General features: G+C 45.7%; 1 protein-coding gene across 3 annotated transcripts in view; it reads left to right on the top strand.

Annotated features, from left to right (window-relative positions):
- The window catches only part of CSNK1G1 (casein kinase 1 gamma 1), a 129,298-nt gene that overhangs the window by 66,293 nt on the left and 42,679 nt on the right, over positions 1-20,326 (top strand). For all 3 annotated transcript variants that reach the window (XM_032194537.1, XM_032194536.1, XM_032194538.1), the window contains exons 3-5: positions 5,498-5,914; positions 11,213-11,253; positions 16,000-16,069. In XM_032194537.1, coding sequence (XP_032050428.1) covers positions 5,737-5,914; positions 11,213-11,253; positions 16,000-16,069 — 289 coding nt within the window. In that variant the 5' untranslated portion in view covers positions 5,498-5,736. The remainder of the gene's footprint in view (positions 1-5,497; positions 5,915-11,212; positions 11,254-15,999; positions 16,070-20,326) is intronic.

Here is a 20,326-nt window from a genome sequence, read left to right as displayed (position 1 = left end):
GAGGTGAGGCGCTGGGATGAGGAGGTGTGAAGGGCGCTGAAGCTGATGGAGGTGTTTGTGGGGAAGAGAGCAAAGCTGTAAGTGAAAGGTTCGCTAATCTCATTTTAATAAAGGAAGAGCGCTGATGCCTGGGAAGCTGCTAATGCATGCAGTGAAACACGGGACACAAAGCCAGCTTGTTCCTCTAAACTTAAGAGTGTCAGCTAATAAAAGGAGTTGACAGGTGCTGAGAATGTGTGTGAATGCATCATGTGTCCTGGTTTCAAAAAAAAAAACCAAACTCATAACCTTCACACTGGCTGTTAGACCTCCTCCAGAGGGTGGAGGGCTTGTCCTGATCCGTGGCAGAGCAACTGAAGCTTTGTGCAGCTGAAGGCTTCACTTTTTGCACAGAATGAGCATGGAAGTTGGTGATCTCACATCCGTCCGCTTATAACATCTCAGCTGAGAGCCCTGGAGGATTTTATAGTCTTTGAAGTCACATGGAAAAGAGCAGATCTTGCCTGGAAAACGCTCCCCAGATCAAGAGACTTACCAAAAGTATTGCACGAGCACGTGGGGTGGATGTTGGAGGAAACAGTGTGAAGGCACGTGCCATGTCCTAAAGCAAGAGTTGTGGAGATGCTTTGAGAAATGGAGTTCCTGTTTTCATACAGAGTGGGGTGAGGTCACTCATCCCAACAGAATATGGGGCTTTCTTCAAGATCTTGCCTTAAAAAAGGAGGAAAAAGGAATTGTAGGGGTGAAGTGCCTCCACCCGTTAGCTGAGTAATCCATACACCACGCATTCGCAGCCTAGTGCATTTTGAATCCCTTGTGAATCGAAAATGCACATGGAGCTGGATCAGGCCTGCTTGGTTTGATTTGAGGAAAGGATTCACTTGCAATATTGGTTCAGACAGAAACTGAAACTGTGCTGCAAAGCAAGACTGACAGCTCTTGTCCTTGTCTCAGAGGGCTCTGGAGCATCTCAAGCAGGTCAAAGAAATTTTCAGTGCAGGGGAAGCAAGCTTTGCCTTCGAAGGGTAGAAATAAAGATTGGTCTGACTTGTCTGTGCTAGTCTCATTCGCTTTGCCCTTCACTACTGCTGCTTTCAAACTGAGGGACTTTGGGGAAACAGGGTGGCTACAAGCAGTGCCTGTACTGAAGCAGAGCTGTGGCGTGCCTGCGCTGTAAGGAGCGCTCAGTGAGCAGTAAGCCTTTCTTTGGGAAGCCTTCCTTCGTGCTGCAGCTGATCGCAAGGGGCAGGACGGCTGCCTTCCCCGCCGGCTGGTAGCGGGTACGCAGCTCCAGCCGGGTGGTTTTGTTGGTGCAGGAGCCGCAGTGATTTAGATCTCAAGTCCTAAGTGTTTGGAAGCGTGTAAGATGCGAAGCTGGCTGCTTTATTTAGCTAACTGTGCTTTAAGTAATTTGCTTTCAAGCCGGTATCTTTTATTAAATAACCGTTCCCCTGTCTTCGAGCACATTGTAGTGAAATGAATACTGGAATTGAACTGAGTCACCATTAGGCAAATATGTTCCTGCAGCTTTCTTTAAATGCACGTAACTTTCGGGAGCAATCTTGCTGAGTGGGTGGAAAGGTAGGAAGGAGAATCATTATGAAAAAGTTTGAATCGTGGCAGGAAATAGTCCTGGTGTTCTGAGCAGTCTTTAAATTTTAATGCGACTGACTTCAAATTGCAGTCTAGTCTTCATTCTTCTGCCACCCCTCTTCCAAAACCAAGTGCTTTTACTTTGTTAGCCTTCCAAAGCTGTGTTTGATGCCAGATACTACTACTTCCACTATTGCTACGATATGCCCTCAGTATACTGTTGGTATGTAGTAGCAGTAGTGGAAGATCTTTGTGCAATCTGGTGTATTGACAGCTGGGATCAGGTTGGCCATAATAAAGACGTTGTCAAACCTCTTATTCACTGCTGATCTGAATTCCTGTTTGCAGGAGGCTTTTCAGAGAAGAAAGAGGATGTTTTGTGTTCTCAGATTCAGGCGTGACCTTTCCATCCTTCCCCTTGGGGAGACCTTATACAAATTAGCGAAACGCTGGGGAAGGATGGGGGCGTAGGAGCTTATAACTGTTAAAATCTTATTTCACAAGCCAGAAAATGCGTGGTGGAGCTCTGTGCACTTCATCTGCCTGCGAAGAACAGAGGTGCTTGTCCTGCCTGAGGAGCAGTGAGCAGGATGGTGCAAGCATCAAACAGAGCAGCCCATTTCTGCTCTCGGGTCAGAAACCCGGCACGTGGGGCTTGGGCTGAGTTGGGACTTGAGTCTGGAGGAGGGGGAAGCCGTATTTATTGAGGCTCAGAGGGGTTTGAGCAGCCCTTACGGGAACGACGTCCTTGTGTCATGGAGCAGTGACTGAGCAGCCACCTCAGGCTGAGGATAACTCAAATATCAGCTGTTTGAAATATGTTAAACTGCATCTCTGCCCCTGGTGGCTTTCAGCTCCGCTTTACAACAGCCAGTGAAATGCCTGCTGTATCATTGCCATCTTTTGCCAGCAGATCTTTGAAAAGATCTGCGCCCAGCATCAGGGTCTGCTGCAGAACAACCTCGTTATTGGGATGCATCTGCCCTCGGGTAGGAAGCTGGTAGTTCTTCATGGCAGAACGGGCAGAAAGAAGGTTAAAAAGTTTCTGACGTTGTACAACAAAATGGTGAGCTGTGGCATGGTGTCTGCCCAGTCCACCTAATGCTCATCACGGTTGTTCTGAAGCCATTTCTGGTGGCTTCAGCTTATATTGACTTTTCTTGCTCTTTCTGCTGGCTGGGTAACTGTTAGCTGAATGAGCAAGAAAGTCTCGAGAAAGAAAATCAACTTGCAACTTTACCAAAACTGTATTTTTCATCCTTCCTTTGCTGTAATCAGTCCCTGTCATGCAGATTTTGCTTCTTCCTCTCCAAGTTTTCAGCCCGCCTTCCAAGTATCTCCTCAGTCTACAAACTGAAAAAAAAATGTGCACTGATTTTTTTTTTCCAACAGTTACCTGGGAAGGGATCTAGCTCTTGCTGGAGACTTTTTTGTTATCCTTTTGTGAGGTCTGCAGTTGTTGCCCGTGGATTTTCCAGCCTAGATGAAAATAACAGCTTCTGTCTGCAGGGAGAAAAAAATTCCCCTCCGGCTTTGGTAGGATCAAGGGTGTTTTCTTAACTTGTTCATTCATGGGATTCCTCTGTTCTGCTCATCTTGCTGGTCTGTAGTCCAGCCCCAGAAGCACCCCTTCGTCCTCAGATACTCCATTTCTGTTCTCCCGTAGTCCCAGTGACGGACCCTTTTTTGTGGGTTGGTTTTTGAAGCAAGCCTTCTCCCAGGGCAGGCTGGGGTGGGGCCCAGTCCGTGTGCTGCTCTCGTATCTGGCAGAGCATCGCCATTGCTCCTGCGAGCTGATTTCACAAAGCAAATAAAACCATGCTGGCATCTACGTAAACAGCTTTGAGGAAGAGCAGCGCTCCCTCGCCCTGTCCCAGTAAGTGCTGCCGCTGGAAGCTCTGCCAGGGCTACCTGTGCTGGGAACCAGTTTGCCCCGTTTGCCTCTAACGGTTACTTCCTGCTGATCCACATCCAGTTTGAAGCGTTGAAGCTTGAATTAACGTGTGGTGGAGGTAATACTGAGCGCTGAGTTCCTTGCAGGTGAGCATCTTCAAATATTTTCTCTCTGGCTGGCCCAGCGGTGCCCGACCGTGGCTGGGAGCGATGTGCTGCTGGTGCCCGGCAGGCACAGCACGGTTCCTGGGTGGTAGCAAGACCTCGTCTGCTTTTCTCTCTGGAGAGGAGGCTGCTGAGTCATGGGCTCGATACAACACCCTGTGGGTTGTAGCCTGGGCAGCCTGAGCTAGGCTCCTAGCGTTAGCAGATACACAGCTAAAGGTGGGTTTTTGTGGGACTGTCGTCCTGCATGAAGCGGTTCCACGTGTGTGGGCATTTCCTGACCCTATTACTGGCTCCTCTTCAGTACTGAAGGTTTTCTAATACGCTGCAGACTCGCACCTTCCTATGGAGTCTCTTTAGAGTCCTGCTGCAAACTCCCTGTCCAGTATAGAAGCCTCCAGTGATGTATGAACAGGGGCAGTAAAAAGTAATTGCAAAGTGGGGTTAGAGCTGCGCCTTCTCCTTGTTTAATATTTGCTTTTTTGCAGAAGTATTTCTGATCTAGGGGAGGGGTTTCTGATTTAGGGGAGGGAGCTCAGGCTGGGGAGAACTGTACCTTTTTGTGTGTGTGTGTGTGTGAGCAGATAGAACGGCAAATGGAAACGAGCAGAAAAGGTCGGAGTTGTGCTGCAGACTAGTTTAGTGTTCAGAAGTCGGAATTTCCAGCTTGCAGCTAGCAACCTGCATGCTCTGCAGGACCCGTTGCGGATGACTTCTGCCTTGTATACAGATGCCTCAGATCAAAACAAAGTTTCAAGAAATAAAAGCACACCACAGCTGAAGGTTAGGGAGAACATACTCATATTTCAAAAGAGTTAATGCTTTTGTTCTGTGCCACTGGTTTGTGGATGGGTAATAATTCTTGCCTTTCATTTTTGGAGGACTGGAAGTAAGTAGGTTAGCTTCATTTAATTTCATAAAACAACCAGGCAAAGCCTTGCTAAGTCCTCTGAAAAATACGCTACAAATGCATTGCTCCAGGAGGGCTGAGTCTACCGCCTTAGTAACTTTTGAACCCTCGCAAACACGGTTGGGTTTCTGGGCGCACCTGGTGGTGTTCTGCTGCTGGTGTCCCTCCACGGTGACTCCTGTTCTGTGGTTTCACACAGCACATCTCTGCTGACTGTTGAGGTGCCTCCTGACTGCCATGCAAGTGCTGAAACTTCAGCGTCCACACAGAAGCAGGAATACAGACCTTAGAAGGACACAACCCAGCGCATGTAGTCCTGGGATGTGGGGGGTATTTCCAGCAATGTTGATTCTAGCTGCAAATAATACAGCTTTGTTTATTCATTTTGGTCATCTCTGATACACTATCTTCAGCTGGCAAGTATGCTGGAGGTCAACTTAAGGACCTAAAATGAAGGGGACTTTTTAGTGTGGTAGATGCATGCAACTTTGTAAGTGCTTCAGTATTTTCTTTTCTTGACACCTCTCCATTGCTCCTTTCTATTTTTTGTCTGACTTTTGTATAATCCTTTAAATATGTATGAAGCAAGAGGAAAAAAAATGTAACAGTTGCTTTAAAGGTAGAACGTGATTGCCTTGTGGCTTCCACCTGACGCACCTTTGTGATAGGAATCACTTTTGTCATTATGGGCAGTGTTTGTCCTGACAACTCCAGCAGCGAGTGGTGGATGGGCAGCACTTACTTCCCATCGTGATGTTGAGGCATTTTATCAGAAAACTGTTAAGACAACGATGAAGTTCCTCTATAGCTGTTAATTTCCTCGAGGCCTAAATGGCTTTGGAAAGTACTGGAGGTTTGCCACATTGTACATTTCTTGCTTGGTATTTTAAAATAATGATTTTTACTTCATATATCTTTTTTTTATATTTTCCCCAGGTGAGAAACCAAAAGCAACTTGCCTTTATTGAGTTCTCAAGAACATAATCGACCACTTGGTACACTATAAAGATGCATTAGGAAACTGGATACGGTGCCAAAAGAACTCCACGCGTTTCCATGACTCTCTTGGACCCTGACTGAGATACTTTTGGATTACCTGTTTCTATTCCAAGGACAAGAGTGCACGCTCAGATTCCTTTCTGCCAGCTCGCTGGCAGAGAGATTTTTCTAAGATCATGGACCATCCCAATAGGGAAAAGGATGAAAGGCAGCGGACGACGAAAGGGATGCCGGGGAGGAGCGGCCATGGTTCTCGGCCGAGCTCGTCTGCGTCTTCAGGCGTTCTTATGGTGGGGCCCAACTTCAGAGTGGGCAAGAAGATTGGGTGTGGGAACTTTGGAGAACTCAGACTAGGTAAGAACTAGCTGTTTTAGTGGCCTGCATTATCCAGACTAGCATTTCACCACTGGAATATAAATACGTTAAAACTTACCCTGGCTTGAGAACAGCATGTGCCTGTTTCCCAAGTGTCGAGCTACCTTACCTGAAGCTTCTGACTCAGAAGATGTAACTGTTAGCATTATTTTTATTTGCATAAAGTCAAAGTGAATACACTGGAGAGGCCAAAGATGCAAATTTTGAACAATCCCAACAATGAAGACTGTTCTCAACGCTGATTGTCTTGCCTAAGGTGAAAAATCTTTCTAACTGTCTGGATTGCTAAATCTTGCTCTCAATCTCTTTTCCATAAGCTAGGACTCCCTATGAAAGTAACGACTGAGACCCGTTTCCTAGCACTCTCATCTTCCCAGTTCCACGTCCTTCACTGTCCCCAGAGCCCCATTTTCTGCCCTGTCACCTGCTCCCTGACCTGCCCCCCGTGTCTGAGCGGGGCGTGCAGCCTGTGCCCATCTGGCCGCTGCGTCTGCCTGCGTGGCAGCCCCTGCTTTTTTCTTGGTCTGTTGGTTTTCTGACCGTGTGCCTTGCAGCTGGCCGCCCAGACAGATGGCTTTGTGGGCTGCCGCCTGTTGGGCTTGTAAGTCAGCCTAGACAAAGGGCCCGTTAGCGGGGCGTTGGGTTGTTTTTTAAATGAGGTGGGGGAAGCAGGCTGTGTTTTTAATTACATGCTCCTGAGCTCGCAGTGTGTGGTTCTGGGGTAGCTTTTTCAGATCAGAAGCAGCAGCTTGCGGTGGTCTTGATTGCCTCAAAACAGCTGCTTTTTCCTTCTGTCTGCTGAACAAAGTGGTTTGCTGTGCTAAGAAACTCGAGGGTGCTGAAGGCAGGTTGGCTGATACAAATACTGCTCTCCCCAGCCTCGGGATCTACTCAGAATTGAAGTAATCTGCTTGTCAGGCACGAGGGATGATGGATACATTGATCAGGCAGTTGCTTCAGGTAACCAGAGGGTTATAACGCATAACTACCGATAGCATCTCTGTGGGTTCCTGTGCCGAATCTGTGAGATGTGTCTGTCATTCTGAGGTGTGCTTACTGCATCTGTAGGACACGCGGCTTCCCTGCAGGATGATCAACCGGCTTCTATGGGTAAATGGGTGGTCTTGGTTTCAGCATGACATCAGAGGAGGTTTATTGATTTGCAAGAGCAGAGATAATGCTCTAAAGGCGGAAACGCTCCAAGAAGCCAAGGGAGGGACAAAGTTTTCCAATTTCCTGAATGTGAATGCACATTATCTACAGCTGAAGAGAGTACAGGCTGGATCCTTACAGTAACGTAACTTGCATAGCTTCGTAGCATTTTCAAAGACCTTCCCCCCAACAATAAATATCACAATATAGCGAGATCCATATGGAAAGAGCCATTTAATTGCTTTGCCATCCACACAGCATCGAGCATTCAGCAGCTGTGTTGGTTCCCCCCAGGTAAATGGTTCCTGCTTTTGTTCAGCTGGAGCCCAGATTCTGTTTTTTGTCTCTGTGGTTGCTCTTCTTCCTCCATTTCTCTGAGCAGTGTTGGATTTCTGTACTAACATATTGTTTCAAAGGACTTCATACAAGAGATTTCACTTGTGAGAAGATCTGTTTACAGAGAAATTTGGTTTTAACCGGGGGAAAAAAAACACCTCTTAATCAAGTGGTCGTTTTTTTTTTTTTTTTTTTGGTTCAGTGGTTTGGGGTTGGGTTTTTTTGGTACACTGGTAAATGTTTTGCTAATATGTGTTAACCAAATATGCTGCAGCCTGCTGCATTTGGGCAACGGGCTGTACATGCTGATAATGGCAATTAAAACAGGAAGCCTGTATAGAAGCTATATATTTTTTTAACTTCTATTACTTTTTGACAGTCACTATAACTGTAAGAACTCTTCAGTTAATTATCAGATCTTTCTGTTGCACAGATGTGATGCTAATGATTGCTGAGTTGTGCGGTGGGGAAGGAGAAGCAGTGTGTCTGAAATAGGAGCAAACAAGTCCCTGATAACAGTTTTGTTCTGCAAAGATGAATGGCGTGCCCTCTGCGTTGTGTTTTTTTTTTTTAACATGATTTCAGAGAAGTAAAGTGTCAGCGAATGCTTTTAGTAACGCAGGAAGAACAAAGTCGTGCACAGCCTGTAGGCTGACAAGCAAGGGGAAAAAACATTTTCCAATCCTCCGAAGGATTTCTCTTTTCAGGTGCTGTGTTTTCACTCAAAGCTCTTCTGGAGCACCAGACAGAGGGCTGATGGCTCCGGGGGAGGGAGGGAGGTGCTGTGCATCGAGGCAATTCTGTAAACGCCAACTGAGCTGCTTTGGGCTGATCTCTCTTGCTCCAAATCCAGATAGCCCCGGGGGTATTACTTTTTTGAAGCTGTTGGTCACGTGGAGCTGTGCAGTTGGATTCCAGCCTGCAGACAAGCTGGGATGGGAGGGAAGTGAGCACAAAAATCAGTGCCTGGCCCAGGGTAAGATGAAACACGCTTAACCGATGGCTGTTCCCTTGGACAAGCTGCTCAAACCCTTGGGTTGACCTCCTCAGAACTCACCACGTGGATTTTTTCTGTCTTCACTGGAAAAACCTCTGGAGCTTGAACAGCTTGTGGGCAGGTTCAATGCATCGACTGTCATGTCTGCATTTACCTGAAATCCTGAACCATAAGAAATGTTAGGTATAAATACACCTCTTCAATGGTCTTGTTTTTTCCCCCCAGTGTTTGGCACTTTTATTTAGTACAGCATAAAACAGATGCTAATGTAAAATTATTTGAGATTCTGTAGGTTTCCTTCCTTTTAAATAAGCATGAAGTTCTGGACAGACCAGTGGCTTATTTTAATGCAGAGATGTAGACTGGAGCCCAAATCTTTTTGCTCCAATGCAAACATAACCTGGCATTTTCAAAACTCTGCATCCACTCATGTAAAAACGAGCTCATGCAGCTTTTCTCCCTGTTTGAAGGAAAATATGTTAGGAGAGCTGGATCCAGTCTGGATTGGTGCAGTAGCTTATTAAGAGAGGATACAAAGGGATTTTTGGAGAAGTGTGTTACTACACAGTTACAGAGAACGTGTGTAGTGTTCTGAAGCCAGGCGTTGGCCTGGGGCGTGCACAGGTCTCACAAAGATCCAGCATCTCTGCAGCGAGGAGGTGATCGGTGAGCCCCAAGGGAGCACAGGCTGCTCGCTTGTTCACTGCAGGTGGATGAGATCTGGGAGGGCACCTTGCTGGGAGCAAGAACTGCCCAGCACAGCCCTGTGCTGCAGCTTCAGGTCCTGCTTGAAAAAAGGAAAAAAGTGTAACGGTGTCTGATAGCGGGGCTGGTTATGTCTTTGCCCTAATAATAAAATCATCGTGTGCCTGCTGGGCTGGAATAGTGCTAGATGGGTAAGAGTAGGTTATAGGAAGGATCTACACTGCTGTCCCTTTTTTGGAAAGATGTGTTCTAGAAGGGGTAGTGAGTGTGGTGCTACAAAATCAGCGTGACCTCGTGTCACACTGGGATATGGTCTCAGCAAACGCGGTGCTGTCTGGGGCAAGCTCTGCTTGGTCTTGAGGACGGCTGGGTGGGCGTTTGCTCCACTGCCCAGCCCTGATTTGTCACCAAAATGTCATCCATACAGTTTTGAGCTGGACTGGAAGGTCGAGGCGTGACTCCTCTCGGTCACAAGAGGTTTGCGCTTCGGGCTTTTCGCTTTGACCTGTGTGAATGTGCCGTGTGCTGGGCGCATCTTGCTGCCAGGGCTTGGGAAATCCACGCTGCCAGCTTTCCCACGTTGAGGCATCGCATCTCATTTAGGACATACGGTTCTTAATTGTCGGTGGATCTTTCTAAAACGGAGGCATGGCGTTAATCGCTGCCCCATCAAAAGCTTTGCCTGAACTTGAAGGGCCTTTGTTAGCACAGTTGTATCATCTTGGGTGTATTACAGCTCCCTGCTGACAGAGATAAGAGGCAGCTTCTCTTCGTGACTTGTCCTGTGGGCAGTGCAGGCTTTGCTCTTCCATTGACACCTTGTGCAGTGTGATGGCAAAACCCAGGGGTAGATCTGTCTGGAGCAAGCCAGTAGAGAGGTCTCTGGCCCTTGGCCTTGCTGTCACAGCTGGCAAAGCCTCTCCCACTGCAGCTGCAGCATTTTGGAGGTCTGAGGTGGACCTGGGAGCACCTTCATGGGCAGAGTCTGCCCCACGACTGCTGTGAAAGGGCTGAGCTGGAGGATGAATTCCTTCCCTTACCTCTGGCTGCTGGCCTTGCATCTCGTGCTGGAGTTTTGCCAGTCCCAGATCTACAGCTGGGGATTTCACTCTCGAGGATTTCACTCAAAATTCTCTCCTGCTTAGTTCTTGCCCTTACGAACCAGACCACAACAGCCTGGGTTATGGCACCCCATACGTGGAGGCTGCTCTCGGTGTCCTCCTCCACCTTGCGGAGTTGAAGGAACGCTGTTTTCCCAGTGTCATTTTGCTGTTTGGGTGGCAGAGCCCAGGAGCTGGCTGGGGGCCCTGGATGAGCCGTGCCCTGAGTGCTGAAGCTGTGGTGAGGTCCTGCAGTCCACAGGATCAAGTGTTCTTGATGCAGCTGCAAACCTGCTTTCTACCAGCCTGGACATCATAGCTTTTTGTAACAGATCTAAGAAATAGTAGGGTGTGTTTGGGGTCTGAAGAATGAGTTTTGTTCTTCTAGTGTAACTTCTAACAGCCTGGGAACAGCTGTGTAGTTCGCTGGTACTGGGCCTTAGCAGATGACAAGCACTGCCTTTCTGCTGCCACCAAGGCAGCGTTTTGCCTGTCCTGCCTGTTTATAGAGGAAGAAAAAAAAGCTGTGTGTTGGTATGGAAAATGTTTGTGTTGCCTACTTGCAGTAGTCTCTGATCCATAGCACAATTATGTTGGTGAAGCTCCCTACAGACCATAGGATAAAATTGTTCAATGTCCAGAATCAAGCCACTTCTGAAAGAAATGATACTGACTCTTCATTTTTTTATTCTCCGACCTTTTTTTTTTTTTTAGCATGATGTGGATAATAAAACATATGTCTGCAATACCTCCTCAAATGAACGTAACTGCTACTGTAAAACCCAGTTACCTTATGCTGGGTATAAGAGGGTGTTTGTCTGCCCTGGTGGGCTGCTGCAGCTTCTTACTTTGAGACTGAAATTGTTGGAGGCATGAAGCTGAGAGAGTAATTGAGAAAAGTCAGTGATCAGTGACACTATTCTGTGTTGTCTTCCTAGCTGCAAGTGTTGAATGTGCAACTAAAAGATTTTTCTTTTTCCTTCACAGGCAAAAATCTCTACACCAATGAATATGTAGCGATCAAACTGGTAAGTAGGAGCTTCGGGTGCCCTTAAATCACTCGTACCTGGTGCTAGAAACTCAGGGAAAAAGCAGCTTCCCCATTTGGTGCTTATTGCTGCTCTTGATCTCAGCCAGATTAACAGGTTTAAACAGAGATAAGTTCTTGAGAATGCTGTGAACTCGGAAAGCACCCAGCCCTTCACAGTATGTAAATGGTCAGTAGCTGCGAGCGCCTTGTTCCTCTTCCCAAAGTGGCAGACAGCACCGATGGCAGGTTTGTCACCCCTTCCTCGGCCCCAGGACCAAGCCTTTCTGTTACAGACCCCATCAATTCTCTGGGCCATGACCCTGCAGATGCAACAGGCAAAACAAGGTCCAATCCAGCGAATCCTCTAGCTGATTTGGATGTCCAAGGATATGTGGTCACAGCCTCTTCGGTGTGATTTTTTTCCATTTACATTACAGGACGGTAAAAATGAACCAAACCAGCTCACCAGAGCATGGCAGGGGTTGCATTTAAAAACAAAACCTTGGCCCCAGCAGTAGCAAACTTCAGAGTTTGTACATGAAATAATGTTTACAACTCCTCATCCAGTTGTACCAGCCTCGGTACCCAGTTACCAGTTTTTCTGCCTTGCAGTCAGTGCGTCCCTCCCCAGGTGGATGCGGTGGCAGTGTTCATGTTTCTGCAGTGCCCCGACTGGCTCAGGTAACGCTTCTCTTCTGAAGGAGCGTCAGGGCATGAGGGCACTACAGTCAGCTGTGGTTTGAAGCAGGAGTCTAAAGGATGGGGATGCTCCTAGCTCTGCCAGATTTGTAAAACCATACCCTGGGAGTTTGATTTTATGCCTTAGCTCTCTGTAAACTAAGACTTTCAGTAGTCTCTTGGGGGGCTTTGAAATTTGATGCTGAAATACCCAGTGCTCTTCTTTCCTCTGCGTGTTCTTTAATCATAGATCCAAACCCTAGAATCTGAAGTTGAAGTTGTTACACTGATTTGGTATTAGCAGCAAGTGTGCCTGTTTTTCCAACCGATGTCTGGCAAAATGACAGCAGTCATTCACATTAAAGAAGATCAAGATGGACTTGATGCATTAATTCTGATTCATGTTGTGATGCCACAGACCTGACATCTCTAGCGTTCTCCTTATGTGCTGCATAGTACCTGAAAAATAATTAGTGCTCTGCAGGAAGGACTTGTTTTGAAGCATATAATATAATCCCTAAAATAACAAAATAAATGTTTGCAGTGCAGCTTAAGGTGTGTGTGGATATGGCTACACATCAGGAGGAAGGACTGGTGCTCGTTCCGTAGCTCGCTCTGTAGGCAGATGGGACAACAGAAAATGTGCTTGTGTGCACAGACCTGGCGTTTCATTGAATCAATAGTGCTTCTAGTTTTTTTGCTTTCAAAGATAATCCCACGGAGTTATAGCCTTGGAAGGAGCAAGGAAGTAAGAACACGGCAAACATGCAGCTGTGTTTGTTCAGAGAATGCTGGTTTCTCTCACGGCACTGCCTGCAGTGACACCTCCCCGTAACCTGAAGCCTTTCAATAGCCAGGTGGCAGAAGACTGAGGCAGCAATACTAAAGCTAATCCATTTTTTCCAACAGCATTCCTTCTCTTTTTTTTCAAAGTATCTGAGTGGTTGAGTGTTAGCACAGTCGCTTTTCCCCACGTTTTATTTGTGCTGTTACAATTCCTGCTTCAAAACCTCTGACCCCGATTCGAAGGACTGGAATTGCCATCCCGTGGCTGTCCTGCATGCCTGTGCCAGTTTTGCGAAGATCAATGAGGGATCAGAAGCAAGGATTATTTTTTTTTGTCTCCTAATCTTGGACCATGTTCCCCAGGAGTGGGAATTACTCTTCCTCCTCAGCAGCAAATGTGTTGCTCTGTGTGTATTTAACTGCGATCACGAGGGAAGCAAGTACTTCTTGGTGGGAGATGTATTTTCTTCCAGGCTAGGCAGTGACGTGCTGCCTAATGCCAGGGACTCCCTGCTTCCCCAGAGGCTTAGAAATACTGTGACTACATTGTGGATAGCAAGCTCAGGGGAAGAAGTGCTTCTTTTGACAGGGAGAGCTCCAGTTCTTTGAGGCAGCCCTTCGGCTCCAGACAACGTGATGCAAGAAGTCAGTGAGCTGATTGACTGTGTGCCTGTTTCCAATATGTTGTTCTGGGGCTTGAGTAAAAATAACGTTCCTGCTTTTCAAATATTTTTCTAAACAGAATGGCATTTACAAAGCCAGGTTAAATGCAGGGACAAAAGGTCAGGAGAACTTGAGACCAAAACCAGTTGTAAGTAGTCTTGCTTTCTTCCCCAGGGAATACCTGCATTAGATCTTGTTTTCAACTTTTTTTTTTTTTATAACAACCTGCTACATTTCTGAAGATTTTCTTTATACTTCAGGTAATCTGCAGCCTAGTGGCTGCATTTGCTGTGCTTGAAGGCAACTTTTTCTGTTTTATCTGCATCGTTGGACCAACTCAAAGCTCTGCTCAAAGTCCTAGCTGCCTGAGATTCTTGTAAAACTGCAACCCTGCTGTCGTTATGTTAAAGATGAATGGAGGGAAAATTAGAGAACAATGTGATGGGTGCCAGAGAGTTGATCAGAAAACGCTATGAAATTCTGTGCTCATCTCTTGGCTTGTCTGCAGGGGGTGAGGATGTCTGAGACTGTGTTGCGTCTTGGAAAATGGGAAAATGGGGACTGCTGCCTGTCCTCTGGCTTGTGTGGTGTCCCTGCACAGCTCCTTGTTCTGAAGATCGTTTGGTTACGGGCATCTAGAGTGTGGAGGAGGCGAGGTGCATTAGCCATGTTTACTGGCTGCATCTTCTGAAGGCTTTTAATGCCGCCTTGCACGTCGTAGGAGTTTCTACAAAGTTCCCGATGATGCCCGTCAGTTTCAGCCACGGGTTTTGTATGCTGGGCAGCAGCAATTCCATTATTTTCAGCACAAATGCAACATCTGCCAGCGTCCTTAAGCCCTTGGCCTGCGGGACAGCCATCTGCTCCGGTACGATCTTCTCGGGAGCTGCCACGACTGGCAAGCATCCAGAGCTGCGGCTCCAGCAGCTCCTGATGCAGAGAGGCTCGGGCTTGGCTTTCCTGTGCTTTGTCCCAAGCAGCCTCACGTCCTCACACATTAATCCCTCCACCTGTTTGAACAAATGAACTGCTCGCTGCATAGGCTTGGGCTCCTGTTGCCCTAAATGTCCTTGCCATGGAGGTGCCTGAAGACTCTCCCTCAAACCAGCATTGACAGTTATCTTCACGTGATAGTGGTTGTACAGCAAACAGGTTTTTGCAATTCTTTGTACCTGCATTTGGTGCAGTATCAGTTTTCTATTTTAGAAATACTTTCTGAATAGCAATGTGTGACTGGTGAACCTTTTAAATATCAAGGTTGAGAAGCAACCAGGAGCAATATTCCCCTTGCTGGTGAACAGGGGATGACCTGAGCAGGTGATGAACAGCTTGGCTGAAGTCCAATCACCAGAATTCCTGTACAAAAATTGTTCTTTTAATCTGAAAAGAAGTCTTTAATGTGGAATTCAGGCCAAATGTGGGCATTAATCTTAGCGTATGGACCACAGGTGGAACAAGAGAATTGGATCTGCTGAAGCCTTGTGTTCCCCTGCAGACAGCAGAGCTGCTGAAGGTGCTCTGTCAGACTCCTGGCTGTGCTGCACCTCCTCTGGGTGCTCTTGTTGTAACTCACCGGGGCTGATATGAAACATCATTTTAGGGCTACTCAGCAGGTTTTTTAAATTCAGCCTAGTTTTGGTGCCGTGAGATGAATTTTATGTAGTTTAGGCATGGAACATTTATCTCCTGACATGCAAGAAAGCAGCGGCAGCAACAACAAAATTGAGGCCAGGATTAACTTCAGTTCCAAGATGTCTGGGCAGGAGGTGAATCCCCATCACTGCCTACAAGTGCGGTGTTATTGAAAATGTAATTACTCGAGTCTCTTAATCCTCTCCATGTTAACTTCGTATTTTTAGAAGCTCTGTAATCGTGCATGTTAATGCGCTGCAGATTGTAGGCATTAAGTTTTGTGCAGGTGAGTGGCAGCTGAGAAGTGTAGCATCTTGGGTGTGTTGCAGGCTTATCCAATTTTTATCCTGTGTATAAAAACAGAATATTCTTGAGTGCTTTGAAATGTCTGAATGATACCTGCTAGTGAAGGGAGAGACTTCTCCCTGCATTTCTATCAGATCTCTGGCTGTGCTGTCGTGCTTGTTGCAAACAAGATGATACGTTTATGTAACTGCGGTCTGATTTAAAGCGCGGTATATGACTCAGTATTTTTTCAGAAATACAGGCTAGTGACCAACAAAAATACTGTGGGCAACCACAAGTCCACAGACTGAACGTGTGACTTAATCTTCGGCAGCTTTGACTTTCCTCCTACAAACGTACTGCCTGTTCAGGGTCACTCTTCAAGGATCAGGAGCTTTGTTGAACAATTCTTGAATTTGACTTCCATGAATGAGTTTTTTTTTTTAATAAGGAAGTTAATTCTCCTGCAGAGCGCATATTGCAAGTCTTTCTTTTCAGATTTTTGTTCTCTATTTGTTTAAGTGACGTCTAAGGGTGAAATCAATTGTTTGACTTCATCTGGGATGTTTTATCTAGAAACTTGAAGCAGTATGTATTGTCACAAAACTCTAAGCATATAATTAAGTATATAAATATTAAGTAATTAATATAAGTATATATATATTTTTCGAAGATTTCAGGCAACTTTTTTTTCTTCTAGGAACCAATAAAATCACGAGCACCGCAACTCCATTTAGAATACAGATTTTATAAGCAACTTGGAAGTGCAGGTAAGTAAACATACCTTAGGCTTATTAGAAGGCTTGTGATTTCTTTGTTAAATCAAACATTGCCATCATGTTTGTTGTGTACCTCTAACATGAAACCTCTAGCTTGAACTTACTGATTTGAGCAAGTTCTTTTGTCACATGCAAGTTTTTGGAAGAGATTTGGTCAGAATAACATCATAACGATACTGGATAATTACTCAGACCTAGAAACTATCATTAGTAAACCGGTTATTGTGTTAGCGAGGATTGATTAATATGGGAAATACCCATTTAAGTGTGTTTGTAAGAACACAGGAACCTTCGATGGATGGGAAGTTATTTCTGTATAGAATGATGCTTCAGAAGCGTGATGGAAACTCTTAAAAATCTAGGAAGCTGTGCAAGAAGCTTGGAGTTTTCCTAATAAAATACTGAAATACCTTTTTAGTTGAGATTTACTAAATGATAAATGATAAAGCCCACTAGCTCAGTGTGACAGTAGCATATGTAAAATATGAGGAAAAATAAAACAAACCAAAATTGTGGGGTTCTTTTGTTGGTTTTGGTTGGGGGGAGGGGGCAAACAGTAAGCTCTTTGATTTACCTAATATAAGGCTTGAGCTTGTGTCTAAATAGCATTTGGATTTTTCTTCTGTGAATTTATGGTTGCTTTTTAAACCTATGTAGACTCTTAACACGCACTGTTTACAATGGAGAAGATTTCCACAGCTGCACAAGGCAGATCTCTGCTTTTTCTGTGCCTTGATAATACAATGCCATTGTTTTTTGGCAAGCTTCTTAAGTCACTGTAATTTTTCCTACACTTCTGAGTTTTGCCTTGTGTTCCCTGGATGGACCTGGCTTTCACTCGCAGAGGATGTGTTCTCATACCACCAGGTGGTAACAAAATACTAAGCTGAGCAGAATGAAAGGTAGATCTGCTCTGAGCTCATAAAACGCAGTACCTGAGCAGTCATCCCACAGCTTTATTTTGCTTGTTCCAATTATTTCTAATCAGTTTACTAAATTTTGTGTACTATATCCTCTGGTGTCTGGGGTACTGTTGTACTCTTTTTTTCATCTTTATTCTCCTTATAGCATGCAAAATCTGGGATGTGGAAACAAAGCGAGTTGGAACTATTAGAAAAACTGAAGTAGTATTCTTGATTACTATTTTTCTCTTATTAAACAGGTCTTGTCCACTAAAATATGGTGCTGTTTCCTATGTACTTTATATTCTGGTGTTTGCTCACACAACTTGTGATAGGTTGATGTCATCACTTAATTACAGTTGCCTGTGCTTTTAAAACTTAGTGCATTTCTGCTGAAGCCTTTGTAAATAAGTCAAATACAGGTTCACAGAGTGAATTCTGCCCTTCTTTCCCTTCTTGAGTTTTGTTGATGTGTGTGGTCTGTGCAGTACTGCAGTGGGCATCTCTCATGACACATGAATGAATCCCAGTGTGCTTTTTCTACACCTGCCAGCTTTCTACCACTCTTTAAAGATGTTATTGGGGAACTTAAAAACTAATTGAATGATGGAGGCTTTATTTTGTTTAGACTAAGTATTTTTAATGGGTTTTCTCCAGTTCATAATGAATTAAATGTCTCATCCTACAACGCTCACCCAGATTTCTGCCCTGTCTGATCCTGTGCATGCTGATGGAAGTATTTCTGAATATGCTGCCATCAGATGTGGAAATCCTGCCTTCGAGATCTCTCTTCTCGTTACATGGGGGGGATGTCTGCAATCTCGAGCTCTTTGCCAGTATTTGTCAAGAGACTGTTGGGAGGCCTCCTGAAGGACATGACTTTAATTTCTAACTCTGTATGGTCCCACAGGCATCACAGCCCCAGCTCTGATAACCTGTTGAATGCCATTAGAAGCTCTCACACCATAGTTTTGCTAAAACAACTGGAAATAGGCCAGAAGCAAGGGTGGAGGATGTGAGCTGTACCTCTGGTCTCTCCATGAAACTTGGAAGATTAAAAAAATAAATTTTGGTGGAGTCAGACTGCCAGGACCAGGGAGTTTTCACTTGGTGCCTGCACACCATGCTGAGATTTAGGGGAAGACAGTCTGTCTGTAAAAACAGATTGGTGCCACGTGTGTGCCAGCTTTGGAGGAATAGCTGGGACTGTTCTTGGTGATGTCGTTAATGCCAGTCTCTTTTCAGAGATCCTTGCTTCAAAAACTTCAGCTGCTCAAGCAGCCAGCCTTGAGCCTCCAGTAAGCAGGACTGGTTACTTTAAATTATCTTAGACTTGCCAAATTGAGACTAAAAGTGGCCAAACCCATGGTGCGTATGACTCAGCTGAGAACAACAGTAGTGTTGCGTGTGACATACTGTTCAATAAATTAGCCAATTAATCTTGCCAAATAATGTGCCTGACTGTGAACCTCCCACCGTTAACCTGAGAAGTAATACTAGTAAAAGCATTACTGCACCGCAGCAGTAGCAGCGTCATCCTCTCGTTAGTGCAACTGCTGCGTTCAACTGCCTGTACAACCAGATGGTCTCAGTGAGCAGCATCTCTCGGAGAAGTCAGAATCATCATCACTGGCTTTTATGTGCAGCACTTGTAGACAGAAGGTATTTTTTTCAAATCAGAACAGCTTTGGTGATTTCTCTGGATGCTCAGAACAAACATTTTTAAAGTATATTACTATAAAATCATGGGAAAAGCTAGGCTGGAAGGTAGCAGCTTACCATGGATCAAGCAGGAACATTCTTATAGGGTGTCTGCATGTATGTGGGTCTAAGAAGATGTATTTCACCCCTAGCAGGCAAGTGGATGTGTCCGGTGAAGTTGGTTTGCTAGTGGGGATGTGGGTAGCCGTTGCCCAGGAGCTGCTAGTGAGCTGCTTGGTTTGCCCTCATCTCCTTTTCCACCCTGTCCTCTGGCACAGTGCTGGGATTTATGACTCTTTTGGAAGTAAAGATGTGTTTTCATGATTGTTCCTTTGACTTTGCTACCCCTCCGAAGAGAAGAGGCAGCGGTGACCATCTGCTGGGTTCTTCTGTCTCACTGTGGAATTAAATATTTAATAACCTAAAGCAGTGTATGACTGCTTTACCTTAATATATGCAATGAAACGAGTGAAAATCAAACAAAAAACACAGGCATGGAGTCAAACTCCTGATGGCCAGTCCATATGGTGCCTCAGGCAAGGGTGAGTATTCCTTTAGGTTTTAGGTAGTCTAGGAGACGCCGTTTGCAAGAAAACTGGAGTAGTCTTACCAATTTCTGTGCAAATTTCTTCTGTTGCACTATCATTGATCCTGCAAGATGCTGGTGTCATACGCTGAACTGTTTCATGGTTCTTTGCTGTGAAGTCTGGGTGGGTGTGCACGAACATCCTGACATATGTGTGGGCTTCGGTCTTGCCTCACTGCTGCATCTCACTCCGTGGCTGGTGTTAAGCTCTGTGTGTGTCGGTCCCGATTTTTTTTTTTCTTGCTGGATAGCAGCTACCAGTGAATGTGAGTAGTACAGCTGTCTGGGTATTCCCCCAAAATTGTCTCATGTACAGCCACTTAAATCCACTGCTTCTGTGCCTTGGGGATGAGGTGAGCTCACACTCTGACTCGACCGGGTGATGCTGTATCTCCTGTCGCTGCCAGAAGTTCAGTTCTCCAGTGCGTTCCCCTGGATGAAGCATTTGACCACATAATTTGTCCTCTCTGTACTTCAAGTTTGTGGAGTAAAGGCCCGTTTTCTTAGCATTCACAGAAAATTTTGCATCATCGAGCCGTGCAGCCCGCAGGATGGCAAGTGGAGGAGCTTCGTCCCCACTGCAGGCTGGTGTTAGTGCCTGGTTCCCCGTGAGTACTGAGGTGCTGAAAGCTCGTGTTGGGAGAGCAAACTGATTGCTCTGCCCATGGTCAAACAGCCCCAGCTCCAAGCTCCTGCGATGGTTGTGTTTCCTGGGTGATGTACCAAAGGGCAAAGCTTTTGCTTTGCTTGAGTGGACCTCTGCTCATCCAGCAGCATCCCAGGGGACTCTCCTTGGTGTGGGGGATTAAAGCAGTCCCACAGGCTGCAGGATCACTCTGGAGCCCTGCTGGGCCACCGTCAGCGCCTGGTGGCACACAAAGGTCTTAGTAGTTGCATCAACTATTTCTTGTGGGCTTTTTGGTTATTGGCCTGCTTTTAGGATCTTAAGCAGAAATTGTCTTATTTTTTCTACATGAATTCTAGATTCTCACCTTTCCTTCAGATTAAACTCTCCTACAGACTTCTGGAGCAGGACATCTCTTCCAAAGTTTTTACTGG

This window comes from Aythya fuligula, chromosome 11 (assembly GCF_009819795.1).
Source record: "Aythya fuligula isolate bAytFul2 chromosome 11, bAytFul2.pri, whole genome shotgun sequence".
NCBI classification, from domain to species: domain Eukaryota; kingdom Metazoa; phylum Chordata; class Aves; order Anseriformes; family Anatidae; genus Aythya; species Aythya fuligula.
The sequence above is the reverse complement of the archived record's forward strand: the minus strand, read 5'-3'. Positions and strand labels throughout refer to the sequence as shown.